Source organism: Mauremys reevesii, linkage group 2, assembly GCF_016161935.1.
Source record: "Mauremys reevesii isolate NIE-2019 linkage group 2, ASM1616193v1, whole genome shotgun sequence".
In the NCBI taxonomy this organism is placed as follows: Eukaryota; Metazoa; Chordata; order Testudines; family Geoemydidae; genus Mauremys; species Mauremys reevesii.
In genome coordinates this window covers 23856582-23877626 of record NC_052624.1, presented here as the reverse complement: position 1 = coordinate 23877626, position 21045 = coordinate 23856582, and the positions used below count along the sequence as shown (strand labels likewise).

The 21045-nt window shown below is 37.8% G+C and overlaps 1 protein-coding gene across 1 annotated transcript in view; it reads left to right on the top strand.

The window, feature by feature from the left end:
- Positions 1–221: 221 nt before the first annotated feature.
- The window catches only part of ADARB2 (adenosine deaminase RNA specific B2 (inactive)), a 430816-nt gene continuing 409992 nt past the window's right edge, over positions 222–21045 (top strand). Inside the window, exon 1 of the mRNA XM_039527879.1 lies at positions 222–734. Within this exon, the coding sequence (XP_039383813.1) occupies positions 635–734 (100 nt within the window). The 5' untranslated portion in view covers positions 222–634. The remainder of the gene's footprint in view (positions 735–21045) is intronic.

The window sequence follows — 21045 nt, the reverse complement described above, 5'->3', positions numbered from 1 at the left end:
CAAAAAAAAAAAAAAGCCTTGCAATCCCTTTTGTAGCATCCCTTCTTGTAAACTGCCCCTTAGGCTTTTCCCAGATAAACTGGCAGTATGTTTTTATTCCCTACAGTGCAGTTCTCCCTTCCTTTCTATCAGGTCCTAGGCATATCTGTCAGCCCAAATGGGAGCTGAGTTTGCAAGCTGACAGGGGATGGAGAGGGCTGGTGGTGCTGATGTCAGAGCCAAGAGACAGTTGTGATTGGATCTAAATAGACTTTGCAGCAGCAAATAGACAAGCTCCCTGCATGATTGGCTTCAAAGTGCCTGGTGCCAAACAACTAGCAGAGGTGCAAAAAGTAGAAGCAGTGCATTTACAGCCCTGATAAAGGAAGGCAGCCGGAGTGAGAGCTACCGGGCTCTTGAGCAGCTTCAGTGTATACCTTTCCACAGTTCTCACTACAAGCAGTTAAGCATGTTAGCTCAGAAGATCAGAGACACTTAACCCAGCTGATGCCAACTGACAGAGAATAATTAGAAGTAAACACCAGTCAGTACTAAAAAGTGAACCTTATCCACAGATCTATAAAGCATCAAGAACCAGAGGTGAAAATATACAAGAAAGAAAAGACTCTACATTCTTGTTTACAGAACTACAGTTATGACATCAGTTCTGGGGAACAACAGAGCTTCTGGAGGTCCAAGTAGTCAACTAAAATGCAAGTCCAAAAGGAGGAGAAGAAGAAGATCAAAGAGGAAAGGTAAGGTTTGCTTTCCCTCTGCCTTTCTTTTCTTTCATTCTCTCTGTTCCTTGTTCTCTCTCTCTCACGCTCTCTGGGCTGCTGCTGCTTTTGTTGTCTATTTATTTTGGATATATGCACTTTTTGTAGCCTCCAGGATGCTGTCTACACAGAATGCTGGGTACAGGGGTTGCGAAATACCCCACAATTTCATGTAGGCTGTAACAAAGAGAGCCTTGCAATTGCTGGAAGTAAGGGGATGCCTGTAAAAGGAGAGGGATTGTTATTTTGTTAAAGGAAAAGGGAAGTGTTTTCTTTCCACCTTTCTTTGTACTGGATTGAATCAGTTTAATTATCCAGGTTCTGCAGCGCAACTCAACAATCCACGGCTAGTGCTTCCTTTGACCCTGTCAGAGGTAATGTTATCACATGATTCCTAATGAAATAATACATCCAGCAGTCCTAGGAATTAAAAAAGGGAATAAAAGGAAGCGAGACTTTTGCCAGTTTTTTTTCCCCCAAATACAAATCACCTTCAGGTTCAGAGTTGCTCATACAACTGACACTGGCTTTCCAATAACATGGGACCGGTTTTTATTTATCTGAGCTTTTCTCCTATGACAATTATGACCTGCCTAATAAGACTCACTTGCACATATCTTATGAAGCAGAAATTTAGTATGTAAAAGAGGAGAGAGGATACACCATCTTGTTGGTAATGAAACAAGCTGGAAATCAGTGTGGGGAGAAAAGCAGTTTTCTGACAGGTTGCTACTTACAAACTGTTATTTTTGCCTTGTTATTAATATTTGCCTAAGCTTGCTGTAGTAAAGTTAATAAATGCATGAATTCTGATCCACTTCTCTAACCAAACCTGCATTATAGAAATGCTAGATTGGTAATTACTCTAATCCAAGAAAAAGTGAAGCTATAGAATGTCATAGCAGACTGTGAGTATGCCTTAGATAAAAGCTTTTCCCAAGACAGTCTTGCTTTCTCAGAAAGAGGGAATAAGATACTTCTGCCATATTCCTGGTGCTTTGCCTGAACAGTTAAAGTTAAGATATTGTAAGTACTTGAAAGTAAAATAAAATTGATTTAATAAGCAGAATGTCAGAAATGCCCAACTGCAATTTGTTAGACTATAAAAATGCTAATACAAAAGGGTTTACCGGAGCTGTAAATTCCACCTAGTCTGTAATTGTCATTGCTTCGGAGGCCTGAGATAAGTTTCAGTCAGCTAGCTCGTCAGCTCAAGCTGTTCTTTTAAAGCCTTTGAGTACATTATTTCTTCTTCAGATTCTGGAAATTAACCAGACAGTTTGGAAGCCCTAAATGTCAATTATTCATGTGTCTTTTAATTATTGCCTCACATGAAAGCCATTGGGCGCGCATCCTGATAACTTTCTAGAAAGGCTTCAAAACAGGCTTTCTCTGGCGACTTGCAATAACTAGCCAAATGCTAAAAGGGGAACTCTGCATAATTGGATTGTCACTATTATATGTTTACCAGAAACTCCATCTTTTTGTTCAAAATTTTAGTAACAAATAGTGCCCTAAAAGTACCGGTAAGTAAAACAATCAAAAGTGTACGTGAATGTGTACTTGAAATAGAAAAGCAGCAACCTGCATATATCCTTGACTTATTTCAACAAATCTTTAATATTTTCTAATAGCTCATACCAAAGGGGCTTCTACAATTGTTCTTTATGCTGTGTCACAAAAGAAATATTATCTAAAGTACCAAGCAAGGGAAAAGTCCACCCCACAATTAATGTTAGTTTGTAAGGCTCTCTGTTTTTACCTAAACCTAGCTCTACTGACTTTGTAATAAGTTATATGTGCTTAAGCAAATCTATTTATCTGGACGTTAAAATTTGGCCACAGACTGTTATCCTAAACTTGGGTACAGAAATGAATCAATAATTTATTTAACTATAGAAGAAAGATTCAAAGCTAATTACACTTGTTAGTTTTGTTTCTAAGACAACAGAAAAAAGTGAAGATCTTTAATAAGGTGCCGTTTCCTATAATCTCTGTGTTTTGCTGAAATAATATGGAAGTTAGGCATCTTCTTCAGACAGCAAAGTTGCTAAATGATAACTATTTGCAGAATGCACAACTGGAATTTGGTAGAATTCCTGAAAGGAATTGATACATTTGTCCAATAGTAGATAGACAACTTTCAGGATCTAATATCTGATTCCTTGGAATATGTACATTTGTAACCAGTTTCTGAATATTTTAACTAGTTAGCATGTGAATTGTGTTATTATTCGAATTTCCCTGCCCATAGGCTAATAGTGCACACTCACAAAAATTCATATGCACATGAATATATGACGATAACTTAAGGAAAACCCAATATTAAACCTGTTGGATCTGTTTTTTAGGTCACACCAGTTTCCATACTGATTATATGTTTTTTTCTTTTACTAAGACCAGTCAATTGCTGATACAAAGGTGTTGTTAAAAGCATCAGATACATTGAGTACTCAACAAGAAAAAAAGAACACATCTTTTACATAAATAAATAGGGGTCCCACTGTTTTTCAGATACTGCGCACAATGTAATCTATTTTAATCAATTGAGAAAACCTTTTAAAAAGTATTATACCAAAGGTTTATGCATTTAACTATTTTCCAGTGTGTGTCTTACTATCTACAGCAGGTACACTTTTGGCAGGTGTTATAGAAGAAAATAAACAGGGGGTCGATGACTGTGTGCGTGCGTGTGTGCGCATGTATGTTTATATGTGTGTGTATGTGTACACACAGAGACACTCACTTCAGTGATAAATTAAAATTTAGTAGAAATCAGTGTGAGGAAATGAAATATATCTGAAGACACACACTCTTCAAGGGACATTACAAACAGATCATTTATAGAAATAAATTCATTACGCCAGCTATATATTACATATGTGATGTGTTTATATACCAGGTTAGTAAGTTGTACTACTTTGTAAAACACTTAGACATGCTTTGGAATAGAAGCAAGCAAGTATTACTCTCTATTTGATGCCATTCTTCATCTCTTTCTGATTTTACTTTCCAGGTTTTTGTTCATTTTCTTACACTGATGAATGTGCATTTTAATGCAATGCCGCTGAGTATCAATGTGTAATCCTTTGCTGTGTTTTTCATTGATCATGGCACTATGCTTTAGGAGTTGCGTTACCTCAGAGGCAGTTACATCTGAGGGAAACAAATTCCATTCTACAAAAGTTAAATTTCTGCATTTAGGATAAATATAGTGAAAGGGACATACTGGCACAGGGGCAGGCACTATTTCTGTATATGTAAATCAGGCAGTGGGGAATGTAACTACCATCTACTGCATAGTTTCAGTGTTCAAAGATATTGTTCAGTTATTATTTAATATTCCCTGTATTATGTTTATAGTGAATGAGTCTCAGGGCTTAGTTAAGACCCTAGTATTAGTGGTATAATCAAATGTCTATGCAGTGTGTATCAAATTACAAGTATATTTACATAGAAATTTAATTTAGTTTTACACTACTTGCAGAAAGTGTATTGGAAGGCTAAAATATTCTGATATTTATAGCTATTTTGTAAGCACTTATGGTTAGGAATAATTGCACTATCGTTCAGAAAATAACAATTTTAACTCTTAATGGTAAGTAAATATCATAATTTCTCAAAGGGCAGATGTAAAATAAAGACAGATATTTGCCAGAATATCAGCATGCTAATTTTCTGTAAATTACTAATAGCAGGTCTGTAGTAGTATTAATTTCATCCTTTTAATCTCTGTCTCTTAAGTGAAATATGCTTAATAGTTTGGCTAAATCCACGTTAACATTTAGTGGCTTGTGTCCCTTTGCAAAACAACAAAAAACACCTTGCATATTCATATGTGCACAAGTTTGAAACATAATAGATTATTAAAAGATTACTGGTAAAATTCACTTCAGAGCCCTGAACAAATTTTGTGCAGAAATAGGAAGGGAGGACAAGAACTTTAAAAAGAAAGTTTGTTTTCAGATGAAAATACTTTAAAAGAGACTAAAATAAAACAGAGTTGTAACATGCTATCATGCTGTAAAAGGCCAAGCTTTCCTCATCTTGGTGGAAATCAACATTTGGAATCTTAACATGAAGTTGGTGGGTTGGAATGTACCACTGCTTCGTTATTCTCCAATACACGACAGCAATTACATTTACTCATTGTTTGAGTGTGATTTCTTCAAAGCCATTGGTTAAACTTAATCGTATAAAAATGGAGTGAATCACATATAAAAACAAAGTGAAATGCTGCAATAGAGAGAGAGAGAGCTGAGCTCACTATTGATACTGAGGGGCAAGAAATAAAAGTTGGCAAAATAAACCCAGTAAGTGCAGCGGACGGTGAGAGAGCCAGGATTATGATGCAATGAAATTCCAGAAAAAATGAATGAAATAACAAGATTGTGCTAAGGATGGAAAGAGGAAGTCAGCTTGATTCTTCATCACCCAGCAATGACAAAGTAATAAATGAGCGTGTTTCATCTTGGTTCAGGGACACGACTCCTTCTCCACGACAGGATTGTGGCGTGCTTCAAGATGTGCTCTGCTTATCTCATACCCTGACAGCTCAAGAGGAAGGGACTGGATTTGGTGATAAAATTAAATTGATTAAGCCGTTATCCATCTAATTTTCAACTTTTTTTTTTTAACTATTACCTCCAGTTTCTAGTGATCCGTGTAATGACAGCAATTTGAGATTGCATCAAGGGCATTAGCTACGATGGCTGAACTTAAATTTAGAATAAAAATATGGGATTCACGCGTCGATATATCTAAATAGTGGAGGATTTGGTTATAGCAGAATTGCCTCTTCCTAGCAACAGCATGTAAGTGAGGGGACAATAAAATTGAGCATTTTACCTTAGCAGAGAGAGCAAAATATTTTTGATTAACCTTAAAATGTTTATGTAAAGGAGAAAAAGTACTAGCATATAAATCAATACTATCTCCACACTGTACCTATGCACTCCTTGTAAATAGCGATCTTTTGAACAATTAGAAATTAATTCAGGGGTTTTGCTTTCTATTATGGCCATTCAAAATCTCTTAAAGACACCCGCAAAGCATCACAATGCAGAAAATGACTGTATGTCACTTAACATCTGTCATTTCTCTTTGTGAGTGGAGCAGGTGAATTTTCCCATGCAGTTCTCCACACCCAGGCTCACAAATTCCAGTTTATTAAGCGAGATTAATGCCGTTTTTAAAACATTTACGACATCCCTTTCTGAAGTTCTACTGATACAAATGGGAAACACTGCACTAAAAATTAAAGGTCAGTTGAAATTGCCTAATGAAATATCAAAGCCACTAAAGGTCTGTACAAACAGTTTTATTAGCTTTACTTCCATTTATGTCTGTACGTGATAGTAAAAGAAAAAGTGAAACATTAGAATATCTAATATCCACTAATTGAACTACTTGGAAACCCTCCTGGCCAATATGCTATAGGTTTTGTGAGTAGTAATGAACCTAAATTGATTCCTACATTTAGAGCCAACTATCTCTACAACCTTCCAGGCAGTTTACAGTTTTTCCTTTGTAAACTATTAGTTATCCAGACAATAAAGCTGATATGCATCAGCAGATACATCAGTCTAAAAGGGTCCATGATAGACTTGACATATTTTATGTATCACAGCCTGATTTCCCTGTAAATTACATAAGCTCCAATAGTAAATAAAGTGCTTACATTTCTTCCCTATCTAATCTTCGTTCCCTGTTGGCTGCATTGTTTAAAATTCAGACAACCTAGCAGAGTTTGCAAAAGCATGTTGTAATTGTGAATGTAACAAAAGAACACTTTGTTACCTTATGGAAGCAGCTTATCAACTCATAATAGTGACTAAGCCCTTGTAATTCATAAAGTAACCAAATGTGGTACCTTTAGTGTACAAGTGATCTGGTGGCTTGTTGTTAAGTTTTCTTAATATCTCTTCTTTAAAAGGTGTATGTTTTTCCTTTTTACATGAAACGAGAGAAAGCATTTACTATTTATTTGACTCTGAATTAACCATAAAGTCACTCAAGGCTAAGAACTGGACATCTTTGTGAACAGCTTAATGAAAACTTGTGCTGAGTGTGCAGCAGTGGTGAGAAAGGCAAACAGAAGGTTAGGGAGAAAAACGAACAGGGTGGAAAATAACACTTAAAATATTACAGCGCCATTATGTATATGAATGGAACGCCCTCGGCTGGAATGCTGTGTTTAATTCTGGTCATCTGGTCTCAAAAAGATATCACAGAAGTAGCGAGATCTAGAGACGTGTAACACAAAGAATTAGTGATGTGGAAAGTCTTTCATCTGAAGAGAGGAAACATGAGAGGGGAGATGACAAAGGTATGCAATTAATGAATGGTAGTAGGGAAGGTAAATCAGGTGGTCCTCCTTGCCTATTCTTATAATACAACACTGAAACTGAAAGACAACACATTTAAAATTGATAAAAGGAAATATATTTTTATATAACACATAATGAACCTGCGGAACTCACTGCCTCCAGATATTTTTTACTTCAAGATCTTAATAAGATTTTTTTAATCCTGTATATATGGATACTGGGCTTGATCCTGCACAATTGAGATCAGTGAAAAGTTTGCCATTGATTTAAGTGAATGCAGAATCAGGCCAGAACGAGAGCACCCATTGATGAATTAATAGGATTTTGTTTTTAAATAGGAAATATAAATCCTTGTTCTTCAAAGCACCAGCCACTAACTAAAGTGCCTGGATGGGTTAGGAGAAAACTTGCCCTACAGGAAAGCTATTCCACACCTGTTCACTGTAGTGTTTCTTTCACCTTACTCTGGTGTCCTGGCCATTGTCAGCAATAAAGTACTTCAGATTTTGCTGTTGTGGAAGATTTAAAATGCCAACAGTAAAATAGCTAGAAAAAACATATGGTTAAAATGACATGTGTGGGCAGATAATGATTTCTTTTTAAGCAAAAGAAAACCAGTGATATGAAATGACAGCCAGATATTAGTATTATTTTTTTGTATTATCATAGTACCCAAATACAGTAAGTCTTTTATAATCTGTTTATTTACATCAGTGGATTAGTCCTGCAACCCTTAAATAGTCTTATTTATGCAAGTGGTCCCATTGAACTGAGGATTGGGACCCAAAGTAGTTTTAAATGCATCTGATTTTGGATATCTCACACCTGCTAATATTGTTAGGCTGTCCTGAAAGTAAAGGAGGTTGTTGGTTCTTTTTCTTTCCTTTTTCTTTTCTGGGGTTCAACAGTGGTTCACAACTAGATTTCAGTCAGAAATCTGCATAACAAAGGGACTTTACCATCTTTAGATAATCTTTGCTCTCTGTAAGAGAAACTTTGTTCAAAATTATTAGTGGAGTCACGGCTCTCTCACTGTTAATGAAACACCAGCATAAAAAGTCAAAGGTGTATGAGGAAAAAAACGTTGAATGTGACAGACTTTATATCTCCATCCTTGTGGAAAGAGATTTACACCAAATTAATTTAACATAATTGCCTGGTTCTTACCTCTTCTTAGAAGCTGAAAAATGGCTGTTTATTCTTTAAATGGTGATTGGAGGGGAAAGGGGGGAAGGCAGCTAGATGCCATAGGAAATATGAACCAGAAGTAAATATCAAACAATGGCTCTGACGCCCGCAATAATGACATATCACCCTCCATACCAGGCCTTAAGCTGCCACTCTACTTGCATTGTAATCTCATAGTAAGGTCCTGCTCAGCATGAGCTAGGGTAGTAGAATTGTGCCTACTGTGTATATATAAAAAATGGTCTCCAGCCGCTCTAGACGTCTAGACATGCTAAATTGATGGGTATCATAAACCCCAGGTTGTATTAGGAAATAGCTCTTAAACACGGTGGAATCCAAACAGTTCTTATTATTGGTTTTTGTAATATTATGTTTAATAATTTGATGTATACCTGTAGATATAGATAAAAATATAAATGCACACACACAGACATCGTGTGTGCATATATACACTGACATGCATATCTATAATAATCCCAAATATATTGTAGTTAAAACAAATATGTGAAACCATCCAAAGAAAATAGCAAATCGAAAAAAAATGGAGAAATAAAGAAATGGAAGGAACTCTTTCTAATCACAGTTTCCAAATTATATCTACAGTATATGAAATGAGTACATTTGCTACATGTTTTTTATACTTGGTTACTAGACACAATAGCTAATTTAAACAGGTTTTTTTTTCTAATGAACTCAAATTTTGCAGACCCAGAAGTTGAATGAAAACATTTAACGTTAAAAATGAGAGGATTTGGTTTAATCCCCTTCATGTGCTGATCTTGTTTCAGCTGCATCTATGGCAAAACTCACACTTCAGTGGGAACAGAAGCAGACCCTAAGATTGTGTTTTATATTACATTCATCCTATCATCATCTTCCTATTACGCCTATCATACCTGCCACAAAATCCATATAGATTCCTTTAGCTGATATCCAGGATATACCTTCCTTTCCCCTTGTCAATCACTTCTATTCGGATGTTGAAATTTATACAAATGGTAAGTTGGGGGGAGGGGGGAATCACAGCTGTCTGTATTGTCTCTATCCATTGTTAAGCAGCAGAGACAGTAATTAAGTTGCAGCTCAGCTCTTGCTGTTTATATCTTTAAAAGTTTAAAAAGAACAGTGTGAGCAGAAAATGTTCCCTAATGTCATTGATAGATTTCCTCGAGCTACTAACTGCTACGCAATGTATTAATCAATCTGTGGCGCAGCATTTATTTATGCTAAAGCATCTGATATATTTGTCTCTAAAATCTGTTACTTTAAAAATCATGATATTTGGCTCATTTTCATCACAGATCACTTTAAAATGACCAATTTTACAGGTATCTGCCATACTCCACAAAGATTTATTTTATTGACGGCAGTAGTCACAAAAAATACCTTTTGTGCATTCGGCTGAAAGCCATGAGCGTAGTCACTTGATGATAAAAAAAGCAAAAAAATCCTCATAATACAAATTCTCCAGTATTCCAACACATACTGAAAAGGGGAGTACCTAGTATTCAAGTATACACACTACTTCAGTTCTCCTAGCACAAGCCAAGAGCAAGACTGCTTACATGAACTTGTGTCTTAGCAATAGTGTATAGTAAAACCACACCTTTCCTCTGTGTTCAGTTGCTAGGAGAATGGAGAATTTGTAGATCTAAGCATGTCTGGGACAAATTGTAAACAGTGAGGATGAAATGCAGTCAGACACCACTTGTCACGAGTATCCCGCTCCCAATGGATGACAATTTGTTCTCAACCCAGATGCGTTTGTTAAGGTCTTCACCTACTTTGATTAGTGAGAAGTGAAATGGAAATTAGGAGTCTTTGCTTTTATAAGTGTGGTTTGCAAGAGTAATAGGACTAATAACGGCTTTTACAGAACACACTTTTACAGATGAGTTAGTGCACATTTTGTTAGCCAGATGTTATGTTCTGAATAAATGGCATCAGACTCCAAAAAATAGTATGCAGTAATATGCTAGAGGGCTCGTGTGAGGACTCCTGGGAGTGCCTTGTTAAAATTGCACCCTCAAATTGGAAGGCAGGTTGGGGTGTTTTCCCTGCCTGACACCGAGACTATCCTCTTTCTTTAGGTAATTCTAACTCATCCAAGCCAAAAAGGACTCTTACTGCCAGGGTTAATAAAAATGCATCATCATCATCATACTCGGTACCTGTGCTTTTAATATTCAAATACTTATGCAGAAATTATCAGATTAAGTCTCACAATTAGAGAGGCAGACTATCTAAAATTCACAAGTGAGGAAACTGAGCCAGAGTGGTCCATGGACCTCAGGGTCTGGATCAGGTTTAGAATTCAGGAGTTTATAACACCCAGTTCTGTGCCCTAAACCCTTATTCACATTTCAGAAGCAAATTTTTGCCTTTGGAATTAATCAAATTGCACCAATTTTTTTCCGTGGAATGTTTTTCTAGGAGAGGACAGCCCCTGGTATCCCTGGCTAGTTCAAATTAATGACATTGATCAATGTGCCCTACTGCAGTATCAATATTCACAATACAGGAACAGAGTGTAAACAAGATCAGCAAATAGACCTATTATATTTCTTTTTGAAACAGTGTTGCCTTTGTCTTTGGTAGTGCTTACACAAGTGTTTTTTTTTGTTTTTTTTTTAAATGGGAAAACAATGGGTAGGGCCAGTTCCTCAGCTTGTGTTATATTAGTGTAACTCTTTTAATTAGGATGTAGCTAAAATTTTCCCACAATCACTACTGCTGTACATGTGGTAGAAGGTTTATGGGAAGCTGAGTGAGAAGATATTGTTGGGAACCACTTCTTCAAATATTAGCGGCATAGCACAGGCTTTTTGTAAGACTAGTATATTTGAGTAACATATGTTTTCCCTTTTCTGATGTTAAAGGGGAATTTGTATACAGGACTGATTGAAATGGTTAGAGATTTTTCTAAAATACATTGAAATGAAATGATTAATTTAAAAGGTGTAATGACTCTCAAGTTTATCTAATTTTGTGCAACATTTATCAGAAATCTTCACAATCCCTACATTTCTTCTTTGCCAGCAACTCACTCTCTCTATGTGTGCCCATTTCCTGAAAGATCACTAGGTTGCTGTATTTGTTAAGAGCAGTTTCCATTATAAACTGTGTATACTTCTTAGTCATAAATAATTGCTATGAACTAAAACATGGCAGGTAATTCAGAGATCAAGAACAAATTTGAAAAGAATAAGCACGCTGATTTTGTAGGTTACAGGATTAAAAAATTACTAGTATCTGCTGTTATTTTTCATTCTGAAAACTAAAAAAAAATCTTTTTAAAAAAAAAAAAAAAAGAACAGAGAAGTTGTGGTTCCTTAGTTGATAATGTGTGTTAGTGACTTTATTTAGGAACAAAAAAAGGCACAAAAATAAAAGTCACCAACAAATTCCTTTCCTTCATTTATTTAGACATATTCCCAAGAATTTGTAGTACGCTGACTTGAGCTGCATGTGAATTCGCAAAATAGAAACTGTCTCAGTCTTTCGCAGTAATGACTGAAAAAAAATGTTGAAGGATAACTGTAAAGGCTCCAAAGAAACCATTATTGTCACAGTATATAGTTATTAAGCAAAGCCTATGTAACCCTTCAGACACATAAACTGCATGATATTATTGTCTTTCTCTTCAACCAGGCTCCACCAAAACATGATTCTCTGTCATCCCCACCTGTTGTTCTTGTCTTATACGTCTACACTGAATTGTAAACTCAGGTCTGTGGGACCAGGGTTTGTGGACTCAATATTTCCAAACCTGTTCTTGAGTATCTACATTGCATGTAAACCTGGGTTTACAATTGCTGGACCCAGGTCTCAGAGCCACATCAAAGTGTCCAAACTGCGCTATGCAGACCTTTTGACTTGGGTCTGCGGCTTGAGCTGGGTCCATACTGCAAAATGACAGGGCAAGCCCCCTCTCTCCCCAAAGAGTCTGAGGACCTGGGTGCTTGCTGACCTGAGTCAGACTGAATTGTGGATGTGGATGGAAAGGGAGCTTGGGCTCAAACCTGAATCAGAGCCCAGACTTAGTGTGCCATGTAGACATACCAAAGTCTAGCCATACAAATCATTACTCTTGGAGAAAACTTATTCAAGCAAATATTGGGAGTACTTATGAGTGACCTTTAGATTGTGCAGTGTCTTCAGGGCAGGGATCCTGCTATCTGTTTTTTTCCAGTGCCATACTGTTTCAAGCCATTTTGACCCCTATTCAGAAAAACAATTTAGCATTTTCTCAAAAATCCCATCCTTATTTAGCAAAGTACTTAAATACATGCCCAAACTCCTTTGAAGTCAATGGGACTTTGCAGAAGTTTAAAGTTAAGCATGTACTTAAAAGCATTGCTGACTCAGGGCCTGTATAGGTAATAAATCATAGTGATTGTCCTTTTGGTAAATAATTCATATTTTTAAAAATCCTCAATATATATATTTAATCGTATGTTTTAAAAGTCTCCTTCACACAAATTTTCCCATTCATGCACTTAAACTACATGAAGGATTCATTTTTCCCTGAAAACCTACTCTTTTTACAATAACAAAAGAGAGTGACCTGTAAAGTATGTTTCTGCAATACTAAGGTTGAAACAGTCCCCAATAAAAGCAAATGTATTGCAAGTCAAGGGGCTGACATTCCTTCCTCCAACCTTCCCCCTCTGTGTCTGTTATATAGCCTCATATTTGCGTATATGCAGCAATAGTGAGACACAACAGGGTGAAGGATGGTTCATCAAGTTTGACTTTAAGCCACCTCGCTGTTGGTGGTTTGCAGCATTACATTAATATTGCCTGTGCTGGTTTGGTATGGTTTTACATAAATGTACGCCTGTCCACTTGTGCAGTCAGACACAGACCTACAGACAAACAGTATCCTTTTACTCTAGTATACCGCAGTGCATTGTGATTCAGATTATGCTGATTCACTGCATGAGGTTAAAGAAGAGGCTTTTCAATAATCTTCAGTGTATGTTTTGTATGTTTATACACATACAGGTAGACAGACATATTACACCATATACTGTTATGCATGCAGTCAAGCATGCACACAGTCACCCAATCTATACACAAAAACATACTGTGAAGTTAACAATATTATGGTGCTCTGACTGAATATAGGAAGCGGGCTTCAATCAATTCTGAGACAGCTTCTCTGTGCTGAATATTACATAAATTTCTCCACAACAGCTTGTTTCAGGAACTTTCTCTAATAATGTAGATTAAATTAAATTGTTTCTGCTGCTTTAATGCATATTCATCAGATAAAAGCCCAGACAATTATTATGATAGTTTCTCTAGCAGGTGGAGTATGTTTTAGGATTTGATGGACATGGGATTTGATGGAGTAATCTCAGTGAAATTTTGTGGATTATTTTCATGATGGGGGTTAGCATAAAAAGTGAGAACGTAAGCAGATTTTGAGGTGATTTCATTATGTTTTTACATTTGTTTCCTTTTATCATTTTAAACCTAGAATAAGTTCATGCTTTGAACAAATGCAAGTCTTTTAAGGCAAGCAATGAACCACACAAATAAATATATGCCTAAGCAATATATTATAAAATAACATTAATCATATGCAATAATGTTTCTAAAGTAATTGATTTTATTGCATTTATTTTCTTAAATAGTAGGAAGACCCCAAAGAAAATGTTATTTTATACTTTTGCAAACGTTACATGTTGTGTTATATATATGTGCTTGTGCAGTATGCATATTACAATTCATATTTTGGTTCATAAGAAGTCGCTAATACAATTGATAACATACACATCATGGTCTGTGGGAAAATGCAAATAGAAATCAAAGCACAACTTCACTTTTTTTTAAAAAATGAACAGAAAAGAAAAGAAAAAAAGATTGGTAGCAAAACTGGGCCAAAGAGACCCGAAGTCTGATCCCATTCCCATTGAAATCAAGTTTTTCCATTGGAACAGGATCAGGCTCTATTCCGATCAGGAATCCTGTCCCATAGATCATGCTCACATGGGTAGTCACATTGTTTTCAATGCAAATTGACTTCAGTGGCAATACTTATATAATTAGTGTCAAATAAACTGGCATTATAAATAATGGGTCACTGCCAAATTAGAGTTTCCAAAAGAAAATGGAAGTTAGAATTGCACACGCAAGAAAAGCCCTTTATTCCATCTCTAAAATGTACGGTTAGAATTTAACATTCCAGGGGGTTTAAAAATACACTTGGATAACACACAAGAAGTTATCACACTAGACTTCACATCTGTTAATTGCCTTGTTGCTAAATATCAGTAGCAGCACGGTATCTGACTTAACAGAAGTAGACATATTAAAATGCTATTAATTTCTTTACACTGTTTTGTTACCAATGAAACTTCAGAGCTATGAATGCATGTTTATAATTAATTTCTGTTAAAACTCTTATACAGAGACACGGTAGTAATGTGCATATTAATATACACAACAGCATGTGCCCCAGCAATGTTTATATTAACCTACATGCATATTCATTTACAGGGGCTGAACTCAATGAGAGTTTTGAGATTGGCTTCACTAGGAGCTGGATCAAGCATATACTTTTTAACTTACATTGGGCCAAATTCCAAGGGTAGAATTTGGCTCATCAGGTTTTAATTATTTACCATTAAGCATATGTGATGATCTTCCCCCTCTGATGTTACTACTCTTACACTTCTACATTGTATGAGCTCACCTCCAGCTGCTTTGCTGTGTCTCCTATTTTGTTTTTAAAAGCTTGCATTTTATTTCTTTATGCAGCTATGGTAATTGATAGATTAATTAACAAACCTTCAGTTCAGAATTTTCCTATCAGTCTCAAGCCATTTATAACCTTAGCCGACAAGTTGAGATTGAAAGTCAGCCTTGTAGTTAATCTCGTCATATACTTCATGAATATTGTTTGTGCTTTATTATGCTGGTTATATTCTCTTACAATGAAAATCACCCTGATGTGAAGTCCTCTGCATCATGAGGCCCTGATCCTGCAATTAACTCAGTGCAGACAGACACCTAGTGGAGCTCCATGTGGGTACAGGAGACAACATGTGTAGAGTAAATTGCAGTGTCACTGACCTCAAGTGTTCAAAACCCATGATGGAATTGGCTTAAAATTGTGAGATTGTAAATAAGTAATAGATTTGGGGTTGGTTTTGTGCCTTCGGGCTTTTGAGGCTTTAGGGCATACTCACAGTTTCAAGATTTTCTCTGAAAACACGAGGACTAGAAAAAGGAAAGCTGTGATTCTCATCTAATCACATGCTTCCAGTAGGTGGAGCTTTAAGGAAATCATCAAAATTTCAGTGAGACTCCCAACACTACCAGGAGAGTTGGCAACACTGAGTTCGGAGCCTAATTGTCTCCCAGTGATACGAGATGGTGGGAAAAGGCAGGACAGATGTAGGGCAGTGGGGGAAGTGGGTCTGTGCACCACTGCACCCTGGAAGAGAGAGCTCCACCATGACCATGAATATCAGGATGCATGAAGGGGAGCACAGCAACCACTATTCCATCCCACAGACAGCAACTGTAACCATAGAAGGACTGTCCTGCAGCTAGACGACTCATGCCTGACAATAGTATGAGGGGCAGAGTGAGGGCAGCCAGCTTCAGCAGTGTTAGTGAGCATGCTCAGTCCATGTGAGCATGCTCAGTCCAAGCCAAGCAGCAAATTGGGGGGGCACATGACCCTCCATGCCCCGCCCAGTGCTTTCACTCATTTGCCCCTACAGAACTCTCCTCCATTAAACTTGTTATATAACTTCTTTGAAACAATTGTGATCTAAAGGCTGGGTGTTTCAAACAGCTGGTTGCCATTGTGCGTTTTCAGTTGAAAACTGTGGGACGGGAAACTCTTCCTTCTGATCTTTTCCAGCTCACTGCACAAAGGGAAGCGTGCAAGGTAAATTCTGGCGAGATGCTGTACATTCCTATACAAATGGAATAACGATGGAAAAAATATTTATTTGCCTGTCCCCTGTTCTGAACTAGTCACTGTTTCAATCTGCACCTAGTAGCACAGAAAGGATGTATTCCTCCGAAAGGGACCAGCTGTCATCAGGCATCCCATAATTTATATAGCAATTATTGTTTAGTCACCACTGAAGCGAATACCCTCATGGACTTGCCAGTCCCAGGGACGCAGTCCTTCATTTCAACACGACCTGGGTCAAATGCGTAACAGTCAGACTTTTTCATAATAATTCTGAAGTACAAATAGAAAAGACATTGATAGCAGTTGTGATACTGCCAGACAGCAATCCACTGAATTATTTTGAAATGATTCCTGTTTTGTTATTCATACAGTCTGAGCCTATAAAAATCTCTTGCGATAGTCTGTGCTATTGTTTGCAGTAGAGTTCACAGAGACAGCCTGGTTCCCGGGCTTCAGCTGAGCTCTACACAGCGAGGGAGGGGAGAGCAGGCCCTCCATGTGCCAGGACTGCACACTGCTCTGATGAACTCTTGCACATAAACTTTGGAGAGCACTGTGGATTTTAAAGGGGCAGGTGAGGGGGTATCTCACTGAATGGTTACTGGGTCTTACTACACAAAGAATGGGGTAGTTTCCTGAGAAGTTTCAGCAATACTGGTTGTGGGAAAGAGGGGACCAACAAGCCATCCCCCAAAGAAGCTGGATGCCTAGAGGTGGGTGAGATATGTGGCTGTGTCCTGAAGCTGAGTTTATGACACTGTGAGTGGAACACCCTCCTCCTCACGTCCTCTTCACTTTGAGCAAAAATGACAACAGTGGCAGCATAGCCTCACAATGACACTTCTGTGTTCTTAATTCCACCCAACAGAGACAGTTCTCATTGCCTGTATTTCCTATGCACAGGTGAAAGCTCTGTTTTAACATTATACTTGCAGAAAACATGGATAATTATTGTGAATTGAGACAGAGGCCTTTTAAAATAAATTAAAACAATTCCAACATCCTAGCTGAATTCTTTCCTTTCCAGTTTAGAGATACAGGTGTATTCACATAATACAAAAAACAACACGGAGTCCGGTAGCACCTTAAAGACTAATAGATTTATTTGGGCATAAACTTTTGTGAGTAAAAAACCTCACTTCTTACCCATAAAAGCTTATACCCAAATAAATCTATTAGTCTATAAGGTGCCACCGGACTCCTTGTTGTTTTTGTGGATACAGACTAAAATGGCTACCCCCTGATACTTTACATAATACAAAGATTCATAACTTCCCTCTTTTACAATATTGTCCCAAACACTGGCCTCGTCATCCCCTCCTTTCCTCCTTCCCTCCCTCCCATAACATGCAAGGGCCTGCTCTCCGTGCACTACTTTGTAGAAGTTGGCTAAAGCAAGGCAGCCAGGCTCCCTCTAAAAAGATTGTGGGTATAAGAGGGGAGAGAAAAGGCTATACAGTTGTGGTAGATTCTACATCTCTCAATTTCCACTGAGAACAGCACAAACGCCAGTTATAGCTGGAAGCCAGTTACAGCGCCATGAATTTCTGCACGGATGATTAGAGCAGCCCGGCAGTTGCTCTAACTTGTGCCAGCTATAAGTGGCCCCTAAAGAGTGGGACCATGGGAAGGGAGGTGTGATAGCTAGATCTCCTGCTCTATTCCCACATGTACCAGGGCAGTGGTTTTCAACCCTTGGGGGTCTGCAGACTATGCCTAGGGGGTCTGTGAAAGGTCGTCATTACCATAGAACGGTGGTTTTCAACCTGTGTTTTGCAGACCCCTGAGGTTCTGCAGATTATGTCTAAGATTTCTATTCAAAATTTTGTAGGGGTCCACAAATGAAAAAAAGGTTGAAAACCATTGTCCCGGGGTTATCGCCAGCTGGAGTGTTATGCAGTCAATGCACCTTTTCCGCCACCCAGTGGCGTAAAGGGAGCCGAATATAATATCAGTTCTGCTTCATTGTCCTTTTAGATTACAAACCCCTTCAGCCTGTAACATGTCTTCAGTTTTTCACCTAGTGCATTGCTGATGCTCACTAAATAACTATAGTAGGCTGGTGTAGAAAACACACCAGCGGAAAGGATCCAGGTGTGTCAGGAAAGGAACTTATGTAGGCAAGGAAGATTGCAGAGTACCCACACTCTGAAGATGGTGAAGTTTGGACTTAACATTATATTTCCCTCCTTATAAGGGTTATCTCTAATGTTAGGACCTAATTTGTCTCCGAACCGCACAATCCTATGGCTTTCCCACTGTTGTTATTATTACCATTGGTTGTTTCCCACAGAAATGCTGAATCAGGAAAATGACAGGTGATAACTGCTATTTATGTTAAAGAAATAAATCAAACTGCATACAGGCCATGAACATAGCAAAAACCATCTCGGGAAGGAGGAGATAGTACTTTGTTCTTTTCCTGTCTTTCTTTTTTTGCTGACATGATGCAGGGGTTCTTTACAAAGTTGGCATTCCCAACAAGTGTCACGCACTGGATTCTGAGATACCAATTTCCCTCATGATTGTAACTGTGGTATCTCAAATACAACTGTATCGTAGCTGTAGGGAAATGTGACATTTTAATTGACACCACTGACATATATAAATAATGTGATCACTGTTTATAACTTTGAAGTGAAGTAGCACAGTAGAACCTCACTCATGCATGCTACATACCAAATTTTATGAATTAGCAAATAAACATTATTAAAAACCCAACAAGGATACAGCGTCACAAGTTTATTTTATTTACTTAAAAAAGTGTAGCTATAGTTCATAGAATATTAGGGTTGGAAGGGACCTCAGGAAGTCATCTAGTCCAACCCCCTGCTCAAAGCAGGACTAATCCCCAGATTTTTACCCCAGTTCCCCAAATGGCCCCCTCCAGGATTGAACTCACAAGCCTGGGTTGAGCAGGCCAATGTGCAAACCACTGAGCTATCCCTCCCCCTTTATACTGTTTACTGCTCCATGTGGTGGAAGGCTGGTTGTGTATGCCATGTTTTGTCATAAATTGGCTGCAAACACATATTTACGTGTCTGTTTAGTTCCTGTGCTTTCAGGTGTCACCATCCTCTATTAATTATTTATAGTGTTCATGGTATTCTTGTAAAAGTAGAGCCTGACCTTGCAATCCTTAATCCCAGTAGTAGGTTTTACACATGTAGGCAGTCCCATTGAGTGGGATAATTGGATGAGCAAGCATTGCAACAACTGGCCCCTTACCATAACGTATTTTGTGAAAGTAACTGAGGCCTGGTCTACACTGGGGGGGCGGGTTCGAACTAAAGTACACAAGTTCAGCTACGCGAATAGCGTAGCTGAACTCGAAGTACCTTAGTTCGAAGTACTTACCCGTCCTCACGGCGCGGGATCAAAGTCCGCGGCTCCCCCGTCGACTCCGCCACCGCCGTTCGCGGTGGTGGAGTTCCGGAGTTGACGGGAGCGCGTTCGGAGTTCGATATATCACGTCTAGATGAGACGCGATATATCCAACTCCGAGAAGTCGATTGCTACCCGCCAACCCGGGCGGGTAGTATGGACGTACCCTAAGTCTTAGACATATGAGATCTCTACTATTAAGCCTGGGTGACAGCTCCACACTCTTGGTTGGAATGATCTGTTTTGAGGAGTAGTGAAATGAGACCTAGATTATAAACTCTTTGGGGAAAGGACCATTTTATGGTCATGTGTATATACAAGACCTAGAACAATGGAGGTTCTTGGTGCTACTTCAATATAATTAATTACTACGACTAATGAAATAGTTATATTGTGCCACATAAGAGACAGGCAATTATCCAGCTAATGAAACCTTCAATGATTATTTTTTATTTAAAATAATAATAAAGTCCCTTACTCTCTGTGCAAGCTCTGCAATTTAACGTGATCAGCCCAACAACTCCTGAAGAAGAAAAATAGGGAACTGGGGAAAGTTGCACTTGATACCTGTAAATTAGTAATGCAGAAATAAACAGAACATTTAGAACATAGAAATCAAATCTGCTCTTTGTTTTAATTTGTTGTTGTATTTGATAGAAACGGCTAGGATTGGAAAGTGATTACTAAGCAGCATTTTTGGGATACTGTATATTTCAAAGCACAAAGGAATGTTTCATTTAAAATAAAATCATTAACAAAAGAATGCATCGATATATTAATGAATATGAATGAAATGTTTCTGGTGATGCAAAAAAAATAATATAGTGAGTCATTAGCATTGGTGCAACTAGCTTCTTTTTATAATTCACAGTCACATATCCTGGTTAACTGTAAAATATTCCCAGATTTAGGACACACTGTCCTCCACAAAATGCTTAGCTGGGAAAGGTTATTAACATTGAATGGGGACTGTTCTCTCAGGAGAGCTGCAGCTAAAATGACCAGGGAAAGAAATAGCACAACTTCTCAAATTAGCATAATTAGTAATTATCTCTTAATAGCCCCACTTGGCTTTGGAGACTTGGCACTTGAAATTCCGCTTAAAGTTCAGTGAGGAAAAACAAATTTCACGCTGAAATGTCTCAATAACACAGCTGAGCTGCTGAGGTAATCGTCTGGTTTAGGTAAAGGGAAGAAGATGAACATATGGATAGCTAAGATCTTTCCGGTAAGTACTGTGTTTGTGTTTGCATATGTAAAGCACTCAAGACTTGATTGTAGTGTTGCGTCCTTCTCTTTTGGGGAGGGAGTAGGGGTGAGTTAACTTTTCCATATTTCTCTTTTAAGAGGAAAAAAAGATTAGGGTAATAACAAAGTAAAATGAAGTAGCCTCATCCCTTCGGCATTTTGCAGAGTTAACTGGAAAAGATAATAAGCTAGGACAAAC